General features: G+C 37.9%; 2 protein-coding genes across 3 annotated transcripts; both read left to right on the top strand.

Annotated features, from left to right (window-relative positions):
- Positions 1-3127: 3127 nt before the first annotated feature.
- On the top strand, positions 3128-11551 carry LOC307169709 (uncharacterized protein). Of its 2 annotated transcripts, none has more exons than XM_079890480.1 (3): positions 3128-3269; positions 4173-4320; positions 9667-11551. In XM_079890480.1, exons 2-3 carry the CDS (start codon positions 4266-4268, stop codon positions 10818-10820), a joined length of 1209 nt encoding a protein of 402 aa, XP_079746606.1. In that variant the 5' UTR covers positions 3128-3269; positions 4173-4265; the 3' UTR covers positions 10821-11551. The 2 variants fall into 2 exon arrangements, with proteins under 2 accessions (XP_079746606.1, XP_079746607.1); XM_079890481.1 differs by having other exon boundaries at positions 3259-3458; positions 9667-11539.
- Positions 11552-11745: 194 nt separating this feature from the next.
- Positions 11746-18127, top strand: LOC307169705 (uncharacterized protein). The gene is made up of 3 exons (XM_079890475.1): positions 11746-11785; positions 14687-14887; positions 15175-18127. The coding sequence occupies exons 2-3, from the start codon at positions 14782-14784 to the stop codon at positions 16368-16370; spliced, it is 1302 nt and encodes a 433-aa protein (XP_079746601.1). The 5' UTR covers positions 11746-11785; positions 14687-14781; the 3' UTR covers positions 16371-18127.
- The last annotated feature ends 4506 nt before the right edge of the window (positions 18128-22633 follow it).

The following is a 22633-nucleotide window of genomic DNA, read 5'->3' on the forward strand; positions in this document are numbered from 1 at the left end:
AATCCAATCTTCATCCACTTCAAGAATTTTCCACGATTGCAACTGCCATGCAAATTCTTTGATGAGATTGCTATGAAATAAGCTGATGGTTCTTTCATTTCTTTCCATACTGAAATAGATCGTATTCCATAGTTCTATTTCCTGTTTCCGGATCCACATAACTCACCCCTTTACCTATGCATGTATGTATGGATGTATGAATGTATTTATGTTTGTTTAGTGTTAGTTATGTTTGTGATTTAGTTAATAAAACTTGTGCACAATTATGAATTTGGTTTCTGATCCTCTGTTTGCATACAAAGTCCCTTTTACGATTTTGATCTTGCTACATGCTAATTGCTGTACATAAGGAATAATTATTTTTCAGTGACCATGAACAATACATTTTCCTTAGAATAAATGAATAATCAAAGAGTTCGATGGAACTGATTAATTGATTGTAATATTAATTTGGCTTACCTCAAAGTTAATCTAATTAACTGACCCAAATATTAATAATTAATCATAATTGGTAATTATGGATTATTATTAATATTTCCCCTTTGAGCTAATATTATTAGACTGGGGTGCGGCGCTCTCGGCAGCTGACTGGGCTGCGGCGCTCTCGGCAGCTGACTGGGGTGCGGCGCTCACTGCGGCGCCCCTAGACTCAGGACAAGACATGACGGGGACTTCAAGAATTTTGACCAGACGTTTTAAGTACTCAGACATTGTCTCGGCAGCGACGAGGACAGGCATCTTTTGCGAAGCAGAAACCGACTGTAAAACAGCTTCAGCAGCTGAATCAGCCGCTGCTCTCTCTGCAGCACTTACGACTGCAGACTCAGGAACAGCACTTGCAGTAGCGAGCTCTGGGACAGCGCCTGGGACAGTGCTTGCAGTAGCGGGCTCTGGGACAGCGCCTGGGACAGTGCTTGCAGTAGCGGGCTCTGGGACAGCGCCTGGGACAGCGCTTGCAGTAGCGGGCTCTGGGACAGCGCCTGGGACAGCGCTTGCAGTAGCGGGCTCTGGGACAGCGCCTGGGACAGCGCTTGCAGTAGCGGGCTCTGGGACAGGCTGAGATGAAGGACGAGAGGCTCCCTTTCTCCTCTTCTTTCTCCTAGGTTGTGGTGTGGAAGTCATAGCCGGACTAGCGACCGGTTGGAGAAGCTCAGCGGGCTCCGTGACTTGAGTAGGAAGGGCAGTCTCAGGCAGCGCTGACTCGGTCAAGGATGACTCCGACGGAGAATCCCACGAAGTCCGCCTCCCTCGTTTGCCACGAAGATCAACGGGAGTGGATGGGACCTCAGGAGACGAAACAGAACCAGCCTGATCACCCTGGGTAACAACGGCCAGGACGCAACCCTCCGGGACCACTGGAAGCATGGCAGATGGAGATCCCGTGGAAGAAGCCTGCAGCTCCTCCCGACTGTGAAACTCCACCAACTCCTGGTATGGGCGAAGAAACAGCTCCTCCTGTTCAGACAGAGGGGGAAACGAACTCCCGCCACTCCTCGTACTGAAGACAGACGGCATCCACCAGGATTCCTGGAGCCTTAACTGACGCTTGGAGAGGGAGGACATACAATCTACTGGGTTCTTAGTTGTTGGTCGGTTCATTCTGTCATAGTCTAGAAGGAGAGAACCCAATTGCAGACCATTTGCAGACATTTCAAGGGTTTATTACTACACAAAACAGAAAACAAAACCCACGAGGGGGCAAAACAGGACTGAGGGTAGAACACTTAGGCTAAGACAAGACTATAAACAAAGACTAAATACTGACTAGACAGGAAACAAACTCACAATTCTTCATATAAACAGGAATCAGACAATGTACTCACAAGACTGTATAACATGCACTGTTACACACACTAAGTTTGACAATGAACCGACACAGGACAGAAAACAAGAGGGATTAAATAGGGAAGCTAATGATGAGGGCAAGAGGTGAAACTAATACGGTAATGATTACAAAACGAGGATAACAAGGGGGCGGGGTTACATGACGAGACAACGCAAGCACATGGCCAAACAAATGGCCATGTGCTGCACATGAAACATGGGCCTGTCATGATTCTGCCGCAAGACAAGAGAAAATCAAGAACAAGATGGCAGAATCATGACAGATTTTATATATAATTAAACTTACTGATATTTTAAATATTATTGTGGGATTCAATTGATGATATAAGGATCTTTATAAACATCTCAAATTTGAATTCTTAAATGCTTTTTAAATGTGTTTTTTGGTTGTGCAGTTTGCACCAATTCTATAGAATGGCCCATATACAGAAACGGACCGTCTAACTTTCAAAAAAGTCCAGTACAAACGTTACTATCGCTCATCAACTGCAGCTGTCACAGTTGCTAGGCGAGAAGAACAGTCCTTCGTAGGCTAAAGTAAACCATTCTCGGTCCGACCTTCGTAGACTTCAAAGGACGCAGCCTTGGAAATTGGGACACAGCCTTGGTTTTTGAGAACATACGTTGTCGCCTCGCAGTGATGACGTCAACTGCTCAGAATTAAAAATATGAACATGTTGATAGCATTTATGTGGACCCCAGCTCATAGAGGTATTAAGGGAAATGAGGATGTGGATGCATTAGCAAAACAGGCTCTGAAGCATGAGGAGATCTTGTGCATACCACTCAGTAAATCTGAAGCCAAAGGTTGGGACACAGTTGGATAACAGTTGGGATACAGGAAATACAGGGCGACATCTCTATATACTACAGAAGGTTGTGGGCACGGGAAGGACAGCTAGAAGAAACAATAAAGAGGAGAACTTCTTGACAAGGCTGAGGGTAGGGCATACTAGACTTAATAAAACATTGCAATGAATAAATAAGCACCTTTCAGGATTATGTGAACACTGTCAAATAGAGGAATCAGTAGAATATGTAATTCTTCACTGTCAAAATTACTCTCGAGAGTGAGAAACATTAAGGAGGGAAAGCAGAAAGCTTGGACAGGAAGAATTAAGTCTAAAAAATGTATTTGACATTGAGGTAGGGAAACTATTCTATTATTTGAAAGAAACTGGATTGATTAACAGAGTTTAGGGAGCATGGAATATATATATATATATATATATATATATATATATATATATATATATATATAATTTTTTATTTTTTTATCAAGGGTAGGAAACTCTGGCCTGCACTCCAACATAGTAGGTGGCGGTAATGCACCATAATGCTGGTGCCACCGCCATAAAACGTAACAAAGAAGAAGAAGACGTCACCTACTAACGCCATCTGTCAGCGTCGAATATTCTGATGAGGTGAGTGTAGCAGTTAACGGTGCTGCGTATATTTAAATAACTATAAAGTACACAATTACCCTCAAGAAGCCTTTTAAAGGGGTGATTTATGTATTGTTTTCTATATGTGCGTCTTTTCTGGCGTTTGCCGACGGAAATGGACATTGAGCAGGACACGATAGTGTGTGTTAAAATCAGGATGGTTTTTGTGTATGTGTGTCTTTTTCTTTGTTCGAGTTTTTCGATGTTTGGAGCGATAATATTATTGTTGTATGGAAGCGATCTTAGCGATCTCTGTTTCTCGGACACAATTTTATTCCCCCTGTATTTATCTTTTGACACTTACCATTATGATCATTAGGATGAGGTTGCATTATATTAATTGCCAGCTTGTGCATAAACAACAGAATAACACGTAACATGTTATTCCTTTATTGCTTTTGAAGTTAATAGAAAATCAAAATAGGGTTACTGAACTGCTGTAACCTTAGGTGTCATTTGTATTTATTTTAATTTAATAATACTTTTATAAATATAAGATTGTTAGAAATAATAATATTACAGTCTGTCTCTGACACGTTTCATGTAACAGCAATGAAACACTTAAAATCAATGAACAAAAACTGCTAAATGACAAGTTGAATGAAGTTGGATCACTTGGAATGTTATTTTAACTAGTATTTTATTCATAATTTCAATATTTGTTCTTATGACTTTACTGCAGATAAAGGTAAGAATAAAAAATGCTAAAAATGTATTGACATCACAGGCAAAATATAAACATGTAGAATATATTTGTTTTAAAAATACATTCAATAACTTTACCTTTTTGAAAGATTGACACACAATTTAAATGCTTATGTGAATTAAAATGATTAGTTTAATAACTTATGCTTAATACGATCTGCTCTTCCTACTACACAGGAATACCCTCTTGTGAAGGTTCTATAACAATTAACCGATAAATGCTGGAATATTCCCATCAGTCTACAAGTGAAGAAGAGAAACAGCGAGAACATGTGTGATCCAGAACTCTGCAGGATAAAAGATGAAGAAACTGAAGAACAAAGAGGTTGGTGTTTATTCTTGATTCCTCATTAATGATGCTGAAGAACATTAAGGTTATAAAACGTCAAGCAGTTCAGCAGATTTTGTGGATGTAGTTCGAAAATTCGCAAGAGTGGTGAAATAACATAAAGGAGCAAATAATATACAGGATACTTTCCATAAAATTAGTACAAAATGAAGTTTTCTTTTCTTTAGTGTCAACAAATGGTCAGTGTAAAGAGGTTTGAAAAACATTCATATTGATTGAAGTGGGTCAGATTAGATATGATGCAAGGGTTTAGAGTTCAAGGGTCATTTTGGTGATCAAAGATGAGTTTTAAGGGATAAAATGATTGACTCTAGGGGGACTTATATCATTGTTCTGAATCCGATACGGATGTAGTCTTTGAAAAAGTAGATTTTCTCTGCTATTTTCTCAAAATGTTGCTTTTTGTTAATAAAACTTAACCACATTCATGAAGCTAGAAAATTTTTTTTTTTTTTTTTTTTTTTAAGCAGAGGCTTTGTTCTTTTGATATACTGCATGTTTAGATATTTATTGAACAAAATATTGTGGGGGCCATTAATGTTTTGTGAAAATGATTAAAAATGCATGACTGGTAACTAAAAAATAAAAAAAATAAAAAAACGGGATGCAAACCTGTCACCTTTAGGTGAAAATAACAGTTTTGAAGCCAAAATAGGTAATTATTGTGATTGGGTTTTTTTTTTGGACATCATGGAGGGCATCATGATCTTGATTTGATCAGCACAGACTAGTGTTGTGAACACAAGGTGCAGGCAAATGTAATTCTGAATTCTGAAACAGTTCACTAAATAAGCTAAAGGAGTAGTTCACTTTCAAAATGAAAATTAATCGTCTGAAAGAAGAAAGTCATATACAGCTAGGATGGCTTGGGGGTGAGTAAATCATCGGCTAATTTTCATTTGAAAGTGAACTATTCCTTTAATAGAAGTGACTTACATTTTAGACAAAAATGTTGTCTGTTTCAACAACAAAAATAGTTCCAAAGTAAACTGGAACAGAACGTTTCTTGGCAAGAAACGGTGGTCTTTTGTTTCTGAATGAAATCTACAATTTTGAACGAATTGTTTGAGGAAGTGATTCAATAAGATTTTGAATGAATCGTTTGAAAGATTGACTCCAATGACACACTCACTACTGGCGGTGTTAGATTAAGGATCTTTTATTTTTTACTATAAAAATTGAATTTATTTTAAAACATTAAAATCATAGAATTGTTTAAGTTGTGATGTCTTATTTGTTGATATTATATTAATACACTAGATTAGTACTAATTATTGTTTATAACATTTTGTTTATTAATATTTGAATACATCATTTAATATGAATATAAAAAGTGTGCTTTACAAACAGGAAAATGACTGAATACTGTCAATAATATAGTAAATAAAAACAAACTACACAGGTTTTTAAGACTTCTGGAAAGAGGAACATATCGCGTATTATTCGCGTTGAATGAAAATTTAAATTTCCTAGAAAATTATCTCTGAAAAAGAGTAGTTACCCTGTTCTTAATCCAAATACATCTTGTATTACGCTACTAACATTACCATTTTGTCATCGAATACAACTTTAGTTATGCTCTACTGTACTGTCAGATCCACAATGTAATTAAACAGTTTGCTTTTACACACACAAGATGTTTTGTGCAATATCATAAGGACAGGATTTGAAATGAACACCCTTACAACCCCAAAAAATGAAGCTATAACTATGACAGAAAACAATGTCAAATTGCAAGCCAATTTGGTGTGTTATGTTCCACAAATTATGTTTGCTGGCGAAGTTTATGTAATCTGCACTGATTTAGTGCAGATACTCAACTCGATATGAATATTTGATATAGCCGAATGGGGTTAATTCAACATAACCGTCACAAAGCAACAGATAAAGGCGCTGGTTTGTTTGCTTTGAAGGGAATAGTGCAGACCCAAGAAACATAATAATCTGTAGTAATGCGCGGATCGCGGTTATATCCACGAGTCGGATGGGCCAAGAAATTAAAAATAACATCACAATTAATTGCTGGTGGGTCATGTTTGCTGGCGAAGTTTATGTAATCTGCACTGATTTAGTGCACATACTCAACTCGATATGAATATTTGATATAGCTGAATGGGGTTAATTCAACATAAATGTCACAAAGCAACAGATAAAGGCACTGGTTTGTTTGCTTTGAAGGGAATAGTGCAGACCCAAGAAACATAATAATCTGTAGTAATGCGCGGATCGCGGTTATATCCACGAGTCGGATGGGCCAAGAAATTAAAAATAACATCACAATTAATTGCTGGTGGGTCATGGGCATATGAGATGAATCATTAATGTGTTGATTTTAATAAAGACACAGAACTCTCATTTCATTGTAAAACGCGATGAAAGTCCATCACTCTTTTACTTTCGTTTTCAACAACAACTTGTATCTCTTCGGGAAAAAACAATCAAGGAAAACATATGCCTCCAGCACCTCCTAGAGGTCATTATATAAAAAACAAAGGGAAAAACTTACATGAGATGTTAAACAGCTTTAAAGGGAAACTCCACCTCTGGAAAGATGAATGTGTATTTAAATTGGGTCATTTATGTAGTAGAAATGTGAAATTATTTTTTGAATTTGGAGCCTTCTAGACTGAGAAAAGCCAGAAAATGTATTTTTGGCTCATGTGGATGAAAGACAACATCTCCCAGAATGCACTTGCTTCGCTGCTCTACTAGGCCACTCCCAAGCCACGCCTACCGGTTAGAGAGCAGTTGTAAACAACAAAGCTAAGCTAGTACTAACGTTAGTCTCCGTGAGTCTGCCCGGGTTTTTGAGATCGCACAAAATGTCCGGGATTCGGCTTTTGCGTTCAACAGTCGCGCACAGGACGAGACTAGGCCGCGGGAGAACGAGGCGAGGCCGGTGGCGTGATTACTGATGACCGACACCTGTGAGACGCACTGGTCTTGTATCTCTCACGGAGGAGCGGGTATTTTCTTAGCAAGGGTAAAACGCACATCAACCGATCTAGCCACCGGCCTCGCTTCGTTCTCCTGCGGCCCTAGCCTCGTCCTGCTCGCCACAGTAAACGTGATGAATGGCGACTGTAGAACGCAAAAGCCGGTGGCGTGATTACTGATGAGCGCGCCTGTGAGATGCACCGGTCTCGTGGGCTATCTCTCACGGAGGTGCGGGTATTTTCTTAGCAAGGGTAAAACGCACATCAACCGATCACTTGTTTAGCGTTCATGTAAACACTACATTCAAATTCACCAATCGGAATGATTTCAGTTAGATTGAAACAAAAGGTGTGCATGTAAACAATGAATGGTGAAATCAAACGCACTGGCACTGATCTGTGATAGGTCTGTTTGCGCATTAGGTCCAACTAGGGCTGTCACTTTTGTGAAAAAATCCTGTTCGATTTTTGAGACATAAGTGTTCATTGAATCGATTGTAAAATCGATTTTCCATGTCTAAAGACGTTTCCATTTTAAACGCCAAATATGGGCAAATCCACGGACTACTAACAGGCATTAGGACTAACGTAAAGACGGCGCTTGAGACGCGCACAATTCAGCAAATATTCCTGATGATTTATTGGTGTGAAGTTTCGTGCACAATGACAAACAGGAGTGCAACATTCTCGAAAAACAATAAGCAGAGTAGACTGCCATAACATAAATGAAAAACATTACTGCAGTCTTCAACATGCCTGTGTTTACGGTTAGAAATGTAAAACAAATTTTGCCTACGTAGGCGATTGAAGACCGTAGCCCGAATCTGTATCTGTATGCATGAGACTGTCTGCATACCGGCAGAATTCACAGTTTTATAGTAAAAAGAGAAACATTATGCAGAAGTATAATTTGCTGTTATGCGTGTTTGTCAGAGCCTGCGGTTGCTGTGTGACGCGTGTTCGCTGCGGGCGTATCGTGACGAGCTGGACGCGCTCCGAGAGAAGACCGTTAAAATCGATTCCCTATTTTCGTTTTCGAAACTTGCGTTGGTTGGTCCGATCGATTGTGCAATCGATTTACAAACGTAAAGTGACAGCCCTAGGTCCAACCCCCTATGGGCGTGTTTGAAAGGGTGGGAACTAGTGCTTGTAGTCTTAACAGAAATCCCCCCCTCTTACACTTCCTCCTACAATGACGCAAAATGACGATTTTTGCGTTATTGTAGGAGGAAGCGTAAAGAGGTAAATACAGATTTCTCTCGTCTCAGGGGAAAATGAGAAAATGTTGCACGACCATTCAATAGTATGATTGGGTTTCTAACATTGCAAAGCTTAATGCAAATGGCTGGAGTGTTCCTTTAACTAAAAATATACTCAAGCTTAGTGGAAATTATTCTAGGAAGAGTGTTTCGCATCTTTTTCACCTTATGCCAAGGTTACACTGCACGATTTTCAAAGTAGTCGGATCACTTTTCGTTTCACACGGCACAATTATCTGTGTTAACATTCAGTGTCTGCTGTGTTCACACTGCACGATGGATCGGCGACAGGAGGTTTCACATTGCATGACTTTACAAAAGAAAGAATCGCAGACAACTTCTGTCTGGTCCACAAACTACGTTTCACAACCAAACGCCCGCAAGAAGTGATAGAGAAATAAGTCGTGCAAGACTGAAATTGTTATTAAACATGATAGCCTGCAAGAAGATAGCGATCCAAATTGCCTGTGTGCTTATCTGCAGTGAAAAGGAGAAAAAACAGTTTATGCAGGAGGAAATGGTTGGGGAGAGCAAGGATTGTGTGTTCTGCAAAGTGAGCTGGGGGTAAATAAATAATTTTGTAATGTGCTGCTGTTGCTGCTGGTCAAGCAAATGTTTGTGCTTTGTTTCTGTTTGATATAATTGTAAATATATCTATTAATATACTAATGTTCTGGTCTATAACTCCTCCCCGAACTTCCCGCTGCCCTGTTTCTTGCTCTCTCTGGCTGTTGGTCATCGCCGATGTAGTTTTCAGTCAGAACACATTCACACAGCAGGATTGTGAATCACCGACAGGTCCAAATATTTAGCATGCCAAATATCTCGCGGGCGTCGGCGACTCATCTGCGATTCTCTCAGATCGCGTCTTTGATAATTCACACTGTGTGATTGTCACTCGCGTGAACGAGCACCGATTTGCCTTTGATTTCGGACATTTGTCGGCAATCTCACAAAACTCGTCGGCGAGCGAAAATCTGGTCTAAAGTTTGCATTCCTGAATTTTTTTATAGCAGTTTTCTGTTACTTCTTATCATATCAGTGATCACCTGTGTTCTTTTCCTTCATATTTCTATTTTGAATTTTATGGTTTAATTCAAATCAAACCTGTTTTACATTCATTTCAGACCTGATGGAAGAATACGAGGAGAGTGAAGAGAAGGAGAAACATGATGCCAAATCTGTTAAACAAAATTCAAGCCACACACTGAAAAGAAGTGCTACACAATCTTTCACCTGCTCTTATTGTGGAAAGAGTTTCTCAAACAAACAAAATCTGAAACACCACTTTAGAATTCATAGTGGAGAGAGACCTTTCACGTGTGATCAGTGCGGGAACAGTTTCACGAGAAAAGGATCTCTTGATGAACACATGAAAATCCACACTGGAGAGAAGCCGTACACATGTGATCAGTGTGGGAAGAGTTTCAGACATGCAAGCACTCTTAAATCGCATCTACGTTCTCACTTTGGAGAAAGACCATATAGCTGTGATCAGTGTGGTAATATGTTCTTAAGGGCAGAATCCCTCAAGAGCCACCTGAAAGTTCATTCAAAGGAGAAGCCTCATGTTTGTTCTTTGTGTGGAAAGAGTTTTAGTAGGCTGAACGTTTTTAAGCTACACCAGAAAAGACACAGTGGTGTGAAGAATCACATATGCTTTGATTGTGGAAAATCCTTTATTAGAGATGCTGAACTGAAACAGCACCAGAAAACTCACACTGGAGAAAAACCTTATAAGTGTTCACACTGTGAGAAGAGTTTCAGTCAGGCGGGACACATGAGAATACATGAGAGGATCCACACTGGAGAGAAACCGCACACGTGTGATCTGTGCGGAAAGAGCTTTGCATATGCAAACTCTCTTAAATTACATCTGCTTTCTCATTCTGGAGAAAGAAAGTATAACTGCGATCAGTGTAATAAGAAATTTGTTAGGGCAGATTCTCTGAAGAACCACCGGAAAGTTCATAGAAAGGAGAAGCCTCACGTGTGTTCTTTGTGTGAAAAGAGTTTTGGTCATATAGGCAATTTTAATACGCACCAAGAAAGACTCGGTGGTGTGAAGAATCACATGTGCTTTGATTGTGTGAAGACCTTTATTACAGATAATGAACTGAAACTACACCAGAGAATTCACACTGGAGAAAAACCTGACAAGTGGTCAGCATCTTTGAATATACATGAGAGGAGCCACACTGAAGAGAAGCTGTATCATTGTGGGAAGAGTTTTAGTAAATTAGCTTTTCTACTCAGTCATACAGAAAACAAACCCTTTTAAGACATGAATATGGCATTTATATTAGTTATTATATCATCTAATTACTTGACCACTTCAGACATATTTACCAAATGCAGATGCAAGATATACTGTAATGATGGGGCAATATTTTATGATTTTGGCATGTATAATGGTGATTATTATTTTGTTATTCCTAATGCTTTACAACAACGTTGTATACATTACCATTTGTACATGTAAAGTATTACATTCTAAATTAAGTATCATTAAATAGTGAATATTTTTGCACACATTTGTTCTTGGTTAATGCTAATTTATAAATACACTTGTCTATTGTGAAATCACGTTAGTTCTTAATTATACATCACTTCATATCAATATTAAATTGAATTGTTATATGCAGACATTTATATAAAAATAATCCTGGTATTTAGTGTTAGTTTTGGGACTGCAGGAACGTTGTTGGGAATCCCTGACTTAGCCTGCAGTAAAAAAAACAACAACAACTACATTACATTCCAAGTCATCTGAGAACAAACCAGATCATTGTGGCATATATGGACTGGTTTTACTATTTTCATCTTTAGTTATTAAACTGTCTGTATTGAAAATGGCTAAAAGGGCCACTTTTAGTCCTAGTCCACCTCAGCTTTTATTCTTGAATATAAAATAAATAATTTAATCATTTTATTCATGAAAGCTACTGTATTGTTTGGGCTCGGTATAGCTTTTATAATATGCCTAATAAATTATATTTCACCCCAAACATGACTGAAGTGGCTGTCTGTCTACATCATTCAGTATGACAAACATTAATTTGTTCTAACAAACAGCTCGACACAGAATGGAATTTATACAGTTATTTTTGTTTCATATTTGTATAGTACCTGTTTTATATGATAATTGAGGATAATATTTGTCGCATTTTTGATAACGTACTTTGCCGCCTCGCGGTGATGACGTCACTACTGACGACATCAGTCATCAGCATCGAGTGTTCTGAGGTGAGTCGAGCAGTTCATGTTGCAGTCATCGTATATTAATCTCACTATAAAGTACAGAAATAGCTTAAGCAGCCTTTAAAGGGATGGTTTATGTATGTTTTCATCGGGTACATCTGTATTTGTGCGTCTTTTCTTGCGTTTGCCGACGGAAATGAACATTTTAGTTGTCAACGATGTGTAGGCTATGTGTTAAATTCTTTAAGACATGAGCTATTGTGTGTTTTTTCTTTGTTCGTGTGTCGATGTTTGGAACAATAATGTTAAATATATTGTTAGTAAAAATAAATCTAAGCATAATAGTCCAAATAAATATAGCCTAGTTCGATTTTTCTAATATCTTAACAGCAATGGGAATTACATGTACATACTCTGTCACTTGTCAAGGTGTCACTTTCTCTTATTGACAGAGCATGTACATGTAAATGATGTAATTCCTATATTGCTGTGAAGATATTAGAAAAATCGACTAGGCTATATTTATTTGGACTATTATGCTTAGATTTATTTTTACTTGTACCTTTTCATGAAATGTTCTCCCACACAGATAGGAAGCAGAAGAAGAACTGTTATATAGGTGTGGCTTGTAATTGTGTCTCAGATTTATAGAAATAATGCTATTACAGAGCACTTTTATGCGCATTCTGCATACATTTGATTCAAATAAATTGTTTCTACCACAGTCCCTTAGAATAAAGTGAGATCTCTGCTGATGACGTTTTATTACCAGCTGTTGACAAGCCTCGATTTCATGTCAATAGTCGAGTTCTGGTTAATAGTCTAGTTAATGACTTCGGATCACCTGTAAACTGCCAATTAAAGCTAATTTTATTAGTGTCAACTAGGGATGAACGATTATGCCAAAAAATCATAATTGTCGATTATTCCCTTAAAATTCTAATTGCGATTATTAATTACGCTTATCACAATTTACATTAAATTATGCTTTGAATAGCTTTATACCAGTGGTTCTAAACTCGTTTGGCCTTGGGACCCACATTTTCCCATGGTCATCGAGCAGCAACCCACTTTTTAAAGTATTATATTATATGGGCCTATTATAATACATTTAAAACATTTTTTAAGAATATGACTAATACTGAAAAATAAACGGTAGGCCTATGAGGACCTTTTAAATAGCAGTCCCAAATTAGTTTTTGTTAATACGATGTTGGTATGTGCCACCACAGTCATTGAAAAATATACAAAAAACACAATAAATAAAATAAAGGGGCATTTTGGGGTTATGGAAACAGCAGTTATCATGGTGAATACACAATACTAACAAGAACTGTTAATGAAACATGGAAGCTGCTCCTGATGAATAGATTGAACATCATACCTGCATGCAAATCCTTCTCAGCTAACACATGGCGTATAGTAACGTGATTTATTGGTATTTTACTTTTATTTCGTGACTTAATAGTTTATAATGTAACAATGTTGCATGCTCGGTGTTTATATTGAGATTTATATATAGCCTCGTGTAGCCAGACCTTCAGACTGACGGCAGAAGGTCTGGACTCTATCACAGCTTTTCTTGGCCAAGGACCGGCCAAGAGAACGTTTGATTGACATGTAACGCAACCAATCACAGTTTGTTTTGTTCCGCGTCATGTTCAGGGGCGTGACAATATAATGTCGATGTCCCTACAATAACAAATCATCGTGCATCGAACAAATTATTCATTGAAGAAGTTTACTGCAACAATGGAGCCGTGAACTTCACATACTTTTGAAAATCCAGTGTTTAGTTGATCCTAATAAGCGCTCATTGTCACAGTTGTAAACACAGCAACTTTCTTCTTCCACGAGAGGTTTTAGCGTCACAGCATTTGTTTCCAGGTGGACCGATAAAAAAAGTGACACTCACGTCTCCCGGACATTCTGTAGAATTCACCCAATCATATCGGGACTTTGAAACTACTGAAGTGTTTCCAGAAAAGTGTGCCATATGCATCAGACATTCAGCCAATGGTCAGTGGGCGTAACGTTTGAGGCTGAGACTACTTTATATATAGTGAAGTGATATACAGTGCGTGCCGCAGCATTTGTGCGTGCAATTGAAGAGGGCCCTAGGAGCACAGTATAATGGCTGACAGGACAGGAAAGTCAGTTTTTCTGAGGTGAGAGACTTTTTATTTCAGCGTACACTTACATCACTGGTAGTTCCTATTTAGCTGAAGTCGTGATTCGCCTCTCACAACGTAACAAGCAAAATAATGTAAGTGGACTTTTTTGTAATCACGGTTTTGAACAATTACAGTGGTGTGAAAAAGTGTTTGCCCCCTTGGTAAATATGATCAAATATGGCTGTAAAAAATAAATCTGCATTTTTAATCCTTTTGATATTTTATTTAAAAAATGTGCAAAAATCTAACCTTTCATTGAAGTAAAATAATTGAAAGTGGGGGGAAAATCACATTATGAAATGTTTTTCTCCAAAACACCTTGGGAACAATTGTTTGCCCCCTTTTATTAAATACTTTTTGCAACCTCTTTTTTCCAAGATAACAGCTCTGAGTTTTCTCCTATAATGCTTGATGAGTTTGGAGAACACCTGACAAGAGATCAGAGACCATTCCTCCATACAGAATCTCTCCATCCTGTTCTCCGTTATAAGATTTCTAGCACAGGCTGTCAGGTTTAGATTTTTTATCTGTTGGTATTTGATCGAATCCGTGATGCCATGTATCTGAACAAGATGTCCAGGACCTCTGGCAGAAAATTAGGCCCACAGTATTTCATTTTACACATGGGGTACTTTTATTATCCCTGTGTGCACCAAACCCATCTTAAGTGTTTGCTGCCAAAAAAGCTAATGTTTTTGTTTCATCTGACCATTCATCTGAACTTATTTAATTGTTTTTCAATTTAACCAGATATGTTCTTGCTTCTACACAGAACTTCCCCTCTTGTAAAGCTTCTTCTACAATATTTCACCAAAAAAATGCTGGAATATTCCCACCAGCCTACAAGAGAAAAGAAATATTGAGAACATGAATGATCCAGAACCCTGCGAAATAAAGCATGAAGATACTGAAGAACAAAGAGGTGATCCAGAACCCTACAGAATAAAAGATGAAGATACTGAAGAACAAAGAGGTTGGTGTTTATTCTTGATTCTTCATTAATAATGCTGAAGAACATTAAGGTTATTCATCTTCAATCAGTTCATCAGATTTAGTGGATGTAGTTAAAAACATTGTTAAAGGAGCAAATAAATAATCATAATAAATAATAATAATTGTGCCTGAAATATTTAAATAATAATAAAGTATGCAAATAAATTCATAAAAAATTTTTTATAGCAGTTTTCTGCTATCATATCAGGGTTCACTTGTGTGTTCTTTTCCTTCATATTTCTCTTTTTATGATTTACTGAAAATCAGACCTGACAGAAGAAAAAGAGGAGAGTGAAGAATTTACTGAAGCCGAGGAGAAACATGATGTCAACAAACAAAGCTCTTTGTTGAAAAGAAGTGCTAAACAATCTTTTACCTGCTTCCAGTGTGGAAAGAGTTTCTCACACAAACACAGTCTGATACATCACATGAGAGTTCACAGTGGAGAGAAGCCGTTCACGTGTGATCAGTGTGGGAAGAGATTCGCACAAAAAAGAATCCTCAAGGAACACATGAAAGTCCACACTGGAGAGAAGCCGTACACATGTGATCAGTGTGGGAAGAGTTTCGCACAAGGAAACGCTCTTAAATTACATCTACATTCTCACTCTGGAGAAAGACCATATAACTGTGATCAGTGCGGTAAATTGTTTTCAAGGCCTGAAACCCTGAAGAAGCACTTGAAAGTTCATACAAAGGAGAAGCCTCATGTTTGTTATTTGTGTGGAAAGAGTTTTAGTCAGATGGGTGCATTAAAAATACACCAGGAAAGACACAGTGGTGTGAAGAATCACATATGCTTTGATTGTGGAAAATCCTTTATTAGAGATGCTGAACTGAAACAGCACCAGAAAACTCACACTGGAGAAAAACCTTACAAGTGTTCACACTGTGAGAAGAGTTTCAGTCAGGCGGGACACATGAGAATACATGAGAGGATCCACAGTGGAGAGAAACCGTACACATGTGATCTGTGCGAGAAGAGTTTCGCACATGCAAACACTCTTAAATTACATCTGCTTTGTCATTCCGGGGAAAAACAGTATAACTGCGATCAGTGCAGTAAAAAATTTGTTTTGGCAGTATCCCTGAAGGTTCACCTGAGAGTTCACTCAAAGGAAAAGCCTTACACGTGTTCTTTGTGTGGAAAGAGTTTTAGTCAGCTGGGTGCTTTAAAACGACACCAGAAAATACACAGTGGTGTGAAGAATTATATTTGCTTTGATTGTGGGAAGACCTTCATCACAAATTCTGAACTGAAATTGCATCAGAGAATTCACACAGGAGAAAAACCTTACAAGTGTTCACACTGTGACAAGAGATTCAGATGGTCAGCATGTCTGAAAATACATGAGAAGAGCCACACTGGAGAGAGGCCATATCTCTGTCCTTCATGTGGGAAGAGATTTAGTAAATTAGCTTCTCTACGCATCCATTCAAAAAGAATTTGTCCGATGCAATGAAGGCTTCCTTCCAAATAAATCTATCCTAGCCAGCTGCAACAAATGGCTGGACATAGAACCGTCACCAAAAGTCGTACAGTGAACAAGTGTGAGATTCATATTAACTCAAGGATGCTATAAGACTTTTAAGTAAGACATGTATTTGATATATATAAATAAATCTAAAGATTTATAATTTGTTCTTCATTTTTGTGCTTAGATCATCTAGTTATTTGGCCACTTAAGACCCTGTTTACCAAATGCAGATGCAAGATACTATGATGATGTCGATAGTTTTGCATGTAACGCATTACATTCTAAAATAGGCATCATGAATTAATGAGTATCTTTGCACTCATTCATTTTTTATTTATATTATTTATTAATATACTTTCACTTCCATACTTTTATTATAAATATTCTTTCATTCTTTTACTTTCATTATAAACATACTTTTACTTTCATTATAAATGTATACTTTCACTTTCATACTTTCATTTAATATACTTTTACTTTCATTATAAATATATTTTCACTTTCATTATAAATATACTTTCACTTTCCTACTTTTACTTTGCCCCCGAATGAGCATGGTTTTATATTTACTGAAACTGCTCAGAGTTCTGGTAATTTCAATGATCCATTACAATGGCGGCCAAAATGGCAATAAAAAATGAGCATATAGCTTATGTTAGTCATACTAATTCAATACAATATTAACATCAGTGAATTATCGTCAAAGCACAGTTTAACACTTTATCGCTCCACCTCCGAGATGAACTCGAAGATTTGATTCATTTTCCAACATATTTTTTCAGTAATGTACATTTTCACCTTTGTCACCACAGCTTTTAGGTGGGGCGAGCATTAAAGTCACCATGAAATCAAAATTTATTTTGATTTATTGACTTATTTTTATGTAATATTGCAGAATTTATTCTAAATTATTTATCTGTGCACATGATTCTTTTCTATAATCCATGTGCCCTCGAAAACTTTATTCTAAAAACCATCTCATCCCTCTTGCGTAGATTTATACAATCATAACGGCAAAAGACAAGACTTTTCTTGAAATTAAAATTGTAGAAATATATTTACTGGAATATATGGCAAGATAATTGACAAAGTCTGAAGTTCAAATACCTTATTGTAATGGTCAGGCATGTGTAAAAAAAAAAGCCCTCTCAAATATCAATGATAATATTGTGGTCAATAAAACAAAAGTTTTGACATCTGAAACTCGTGAGTTGAGTGATTTTTTTGCAAAGTTGAGAATACTTTTTCCACAACATTATTAGCTTGTAGCCTGATATGAAAGCATGGGAAATGAGCAGCGGTATTGACCATTTTCTGACTCAGGTAAACTCCGCCTTTGTTCATAACCACTCCTCAAGCCCCAGTTGGCTGGCTTTGGACCAAGGTTTTCGGCTGGTCAAAAATCTCTCAGTGTTAGCCCAGAGGAAGTCCTGAGGAGGCACGATCAAGTCCTTGAAGTGTAACGCGACTGGCCCTGCCACGCACTAACTCGCCCGCTTTTTGGCCTGACGGCTATTGAGAACAGGAGTGATCCAGAACCCTGCAAAATGGAACATGAAGAACAAAGAGGTAGGCGTTTATTCTTTATTCTTCATTAATGATGCTGAAGAACATAAAGGTTATAGAAATTCAAGCAATTCATTACATTTTATGGATGTAGTTAGAACAGTCATAAGACAATAGTTAATAGTGGTAAATAATATATAAGACACATTCCATGGACTGGGTACAGAATGGAGACTGAAACTCAAATTTCTTTTGTTTTCAACAAATGGTCAGTGAAAGTAAATTTGAGAATCATTGATTGTCAATATCAAGAGATCAGACTAAAAACTGACAAATAAATTTAGTGTTAACGTTGTGGAGAAAATAAATAAATGACAAGGGAGTTTTTTCAAATGTCAAGGGAACTTTGCATGAATGTATATCATTTGTAATAAACTACAGTTAAAACAAAAGTTTGTTTTTTGATAATTAGGCTAAAGAGTTAAACATATAGTTGGGTGGGTGATGTGAATAAATTATATGTGAGAATATACTGTGAGAATAAAAACCTGCTCTCAGTTAAGTGGAAAAGTACTGGCTGTGTGTGTTGTGCACGTCGCATCTCCCTGCTCCTTATCTATGTCTGGACACTGCCTTGGCCTTGGATACCTTCCTGCCTTTCCTTGAACAATAGATACCTTACAGCTCATGAGTTATCTATGGTCATGTATCCTTTGCGTTAATATTATTCACCATATATATATATATATATATATATGAAAATTCAGTATTCAATTTGATACAATTATACCCTCCACCAAGGTTTTACGAGTGGCCCTCCGAGGTCACAAGACTGTGTGTCTAGGTGCCAACATGTCGAAGAAAACAAGTCAGTTTATTCTTTATGTCACTTGTTCCTTAACCTGTAACCAAGAATACTAACACACACACAGACACACAGCTTCTTCAAGGTTGGATTTGGTCGGGCTCTGACTATAAACAGGAGACTTCCAAAAACATCCAGATAACATGTTCTTTCTCTCAGTGAGTGGAAACTTTAATATAGAACTTTTATATGCTTAAACTAAGAAATGGTCACTTAAACTGTTGGTTCAAATGACTCTTGTGTCCTATATATAATAACAGATATATGTTTTAACACGTTTAAATTAATCGCATGCATCAGGGGCGCAGGAGACATTTTCAAAGTGTGTGTAGGCAAAAGCTGTAGGCAAAAGCCCAGATAGTGAGATCAGATTTCCAGAGGACCACCATCAAATATTAAACTTCCCTGATCATTAATGGAATATTATTGATTATTATTACAATATGAAGTAAGTGAAATAAGAAGTACATATATGAATGATCAAAACATCATCTGCGCTTTATTTTTTGTGAGCATTATTTTGTTGCACTTCTGCTATGATAAACAAACTTCCTCTCTTGGAACAGAGGACAGTTAGTCAGAGGTGCCTTGGCGAGTGCTAGTGAATGCGGTGTTTAGCGCCATTGTTAGTGCACTCGATTTGCTTGCAGGAGGATCGGGGTTCGAGACCGCCTTGCAGGTCTGTTAGGATTGGAGTGTGAGTTTTGGAGGCGGGGCAGTGACGAGAGGGGTGTGTTTGTTTGGGTTGATTTCAAATATCAACATTGGCCAACAGCATATTTAAAAAAATGGCTTACCCCACCTTTAAACAATTATCTATTTGATTAAATCATTTAGAGTTTAAGGCCATCACAAACATGGCTTCAATGGCATCTGGGGGAATGATGACAATTAGCATTTCATATAGGCTGGGCTTGTATAAAACTTTTGAAAAAACAAGGCAACTTTTCTGTTCTGTTACTTTTCTGTTTCGCTGGCTGCATCTTTCTGGTTGTTGCCCATAGTCTGCATCTTGGCAGCTCGTCACTCCCGGATAAGCTAACAGACATCAGACAAATGGCTAGTAGTGACAGTAGCAGTATCCACCTGTCACTCAAGTTGCCACGCCCTTAATTATGCAGAACTTTATGGCTTAATAATACTTTAAACGGATGCGTTATTAAAATCACCAAATTAGCTATATAGACCAAAACCACTTTTTGTACCAGGCTGTAAACATATTTTTTTCTGCTGTAAAGTTGAGCATTTTAACACGGTGGGTCTATGGGATTGACTCTATTTTGGAGCCTGTCTCTAGTGGCCAGACAATGAATTGCAGTTTAAGTCACTTACATGTTGGATTCAAGAGAGAGAACGGATGGTTGCCGCTTGGTTGTGCCAGGCTGACTACAAGAAAGTAAAAACTCATGTTGCAGCTGAGACAGGCACAAGTAAGACTACTAAATTCCCTGCCTGTTTAGAAAAAGCCATTAGAAAAAGACATGTACATGTAGGCTAACAACAACACATAATTTATTTTCTCCTTGTCACTGAAAGATGTCTGAAATAAACATTTTAAAACTTAACAGTGGTGTATGACTTAAATTACTTGCAAAGAATGTGATGTCCGTTGTCGGAAGTTTTAGTCAGCGAATAGCGCAGGCTATTTTCCCTTATCAAAAAAGCTGTGTGTCGGTGTGTGTGTTAGTCTTCTTGGTTACAGGTTAAGGAACCCCTGGCATTGTTGGAGATTGACTGAGTTGTTGTTCGGGACATGCTGGCACCCAGCAACCCAAATCTGCGACCTGGAAGGTCACGACGTGCCTAACTTCAGGGTTCGAGTGTCAGCTGCATAATATATGGATATATGTTTCAGTCTATGTATATGTGTGTAAAATTACTATGTTTATCAATTTCTTAGCCAATGAGAATCATTCAACCTGAAGCAAGGATGTAGCTTAGACCCTGGTGAAGGGTATAACTCCTGTGATCTTTGTAACTGTAAGCAGGGCGGCCTACAAACTCCTGTGTGAGTCTGTAAGCTGACTTCTGCTGATGAAACTGCAAACTATCAGTAAAACTTTTCTTCAATTTATTATAATTCTGACTCCGGGTCTTCTTTCAAACATCTGGTCCTTGGGTCCTAAACTGTCCCTAAATTTGCCCTAACAAATGTTGCTATTTTTTATGATTTACTGAAAATTAAACCTTCCTTTCTTTTATTTTAGGCCTGATGAAAGAGAGGGAAGAACTGAGTGAAGTGGAGGAGAAACATCATCATGTCAAAACTGGTGAAAAATCGTTGAGTGGCTCACAGACTGAAAGTCATTTATTAAGAAGAAGAGACAAAAATGTTTTCACCTGCCCTCAGTGTGGGAAGAGTTTCACACAGAAAGGAAACATGAAGAGACACATGAAAATCCACACTGGAGAGAAGCCACACATATGTAATCAGTGCGGGAAGAGTTCTACACAAAAAGGACATCTTCAGACTCACATGAGAATCCACACTGGAGAGAAGCCGTACACATGTGATCAGTGTGGAAAGACTTTTGCACATAAAGGAACTCTTAATGATCACAAGAGAATCCACACTGGTGAGAAGCCGTACACATGTCATCAGTGTGGGAAGAGTTTTAGCACCACATCGCTGAAGCACCACATGAAAGTTCACACACAGGAGAAGCCTTACGTATGTTATTTGTGTGGAAAGAGTTTTAGTCAGATGGCTAGTTTAAATTTACACCAGAAAAGACACAATGGTGTGAAGGATCACATGTGCTTTGATTGTGGGAAGACTTTTGTCAGAGATGGTGAACTGAAACTGCACCAGAAAACTCACACTGGAGAAAAAACTTACAAGTGTTCACACTGTGACAAGAAATTCAAATGGTCAGAATATCTAAAAATACATGAGAGGATCCACACTGGAGGGAAGCCGTATCACTGCCTTCCGTGTGGGAAGAGTTAAATTAGTTTATCTTCTTTACTCAGTCATACAAAAAAATAAAATAAAAAAAAAAGGTCTGAAATCACAGCGAGTAGTTCACCTTGGTAGTTCATGATGTTTGTATTTTGTTCCATTTAGATTTTAGTGTGAGGGGGGATGGATTCCTATTTTTCATGACCTCTTCATCACCATTTATCCTTTATGGCAGTGGTTCCCAAACTGGGAGAGGGGTGTGGAGTTATAAAAAGGGGGGCACAGCAAAGCTAATGGATAGTGTAGAGTCTGCAGACTTTTATGCAAACCACTGTGAATTTATCCCGCGTTATTATGCAGCTACTTACCACATAAGTAAAAGAAAATAGAAAATGTGACAAAACATATTAATCTGACATATTTTATTATATCAAGATGTCTCACAGTACCCTCTTGAGCGGCATGTTGTCAGCTGCAGCGGTTGTTGCAGGAACAAAAAGAATGGATAAATTTGGATTGTCCATGGTAAAATATAAATTAATGATGCATGGTGCGCTAACACATTGTTGCATCCAGTAGAAGCTGTTGCATTGGAACGTCAGGTCAGGTGTAGACAGTGTTAAGACAAAAAAATATGATGAGGCACCTCGTCCTTGGATTCACCAGTAATGAAGAGAAATTCTCAGATCGGTTTCAGGCCTCATTCATCTGATGTGGAAATAAATCTGATACAAATCGGATACTTGCTTGCAACGGTGGCGAATGAAATCATCTCAGGTGGACACTAACCATGATCACATGACTCTTTTCATTAAAGAAATTCCAGGCGAGATGGGAAAGCGTGGTTTTAAGCGCTCATGGCTACAGTGCCAACGTAAAATCAAAAGCTTAAAAAGCAAGTACAAGGTGGTCAAGATCACAACAAAATATTGGTAATAAAAGTCGTATTACATTCCCATTCAGCATGTCTACCTT

This window comes from Squalius cephalus (genome assembly GCF_949319135.1).
Source record: "Squalius cephalus genome assembly, chromosome: 13".
In the NCBI taxonomy this organism is placed as follows: domain Eukaryota; kingdom Metazoa; phylum Chordata; class Actinopteri; order Cypriniformes; family Leuciscidae; genus Squalius; species Squalius cephalus.

Excerpts from the sequence above, each read along its gene's own strand:
- LOC307169705 (XM_079890475.1), top strand. The coding sequence starts at position 14,782 with ATGAATGATCCAGAACCCTGCGAAATAAAGCATGAAGATACTGAAGAA. Across the intron at positions 14,888-15,174 it reads AGATACTGAAGAACAAAGAG|ACCTGACAGAAGAAAAAGAG; the intron begins GTTGGTGTTTAT and ends ACTGAAAATCAG.
- LOC307169709 (XM_079890480.1), top strand. The coding sequence starts at position 4,266 with ATGTGTGATCCAGAACTCTGCAGGATAAAAGATGAAGAAACTGAAGAA. Across the intron at positions 4,321-9,666 it reads AGAAACTGAAGAACAAAGAG|ACCTGATGGAAGAATACGAG; the intron begins GTTGGTGTTTAT and ends CATTCATTTCAG.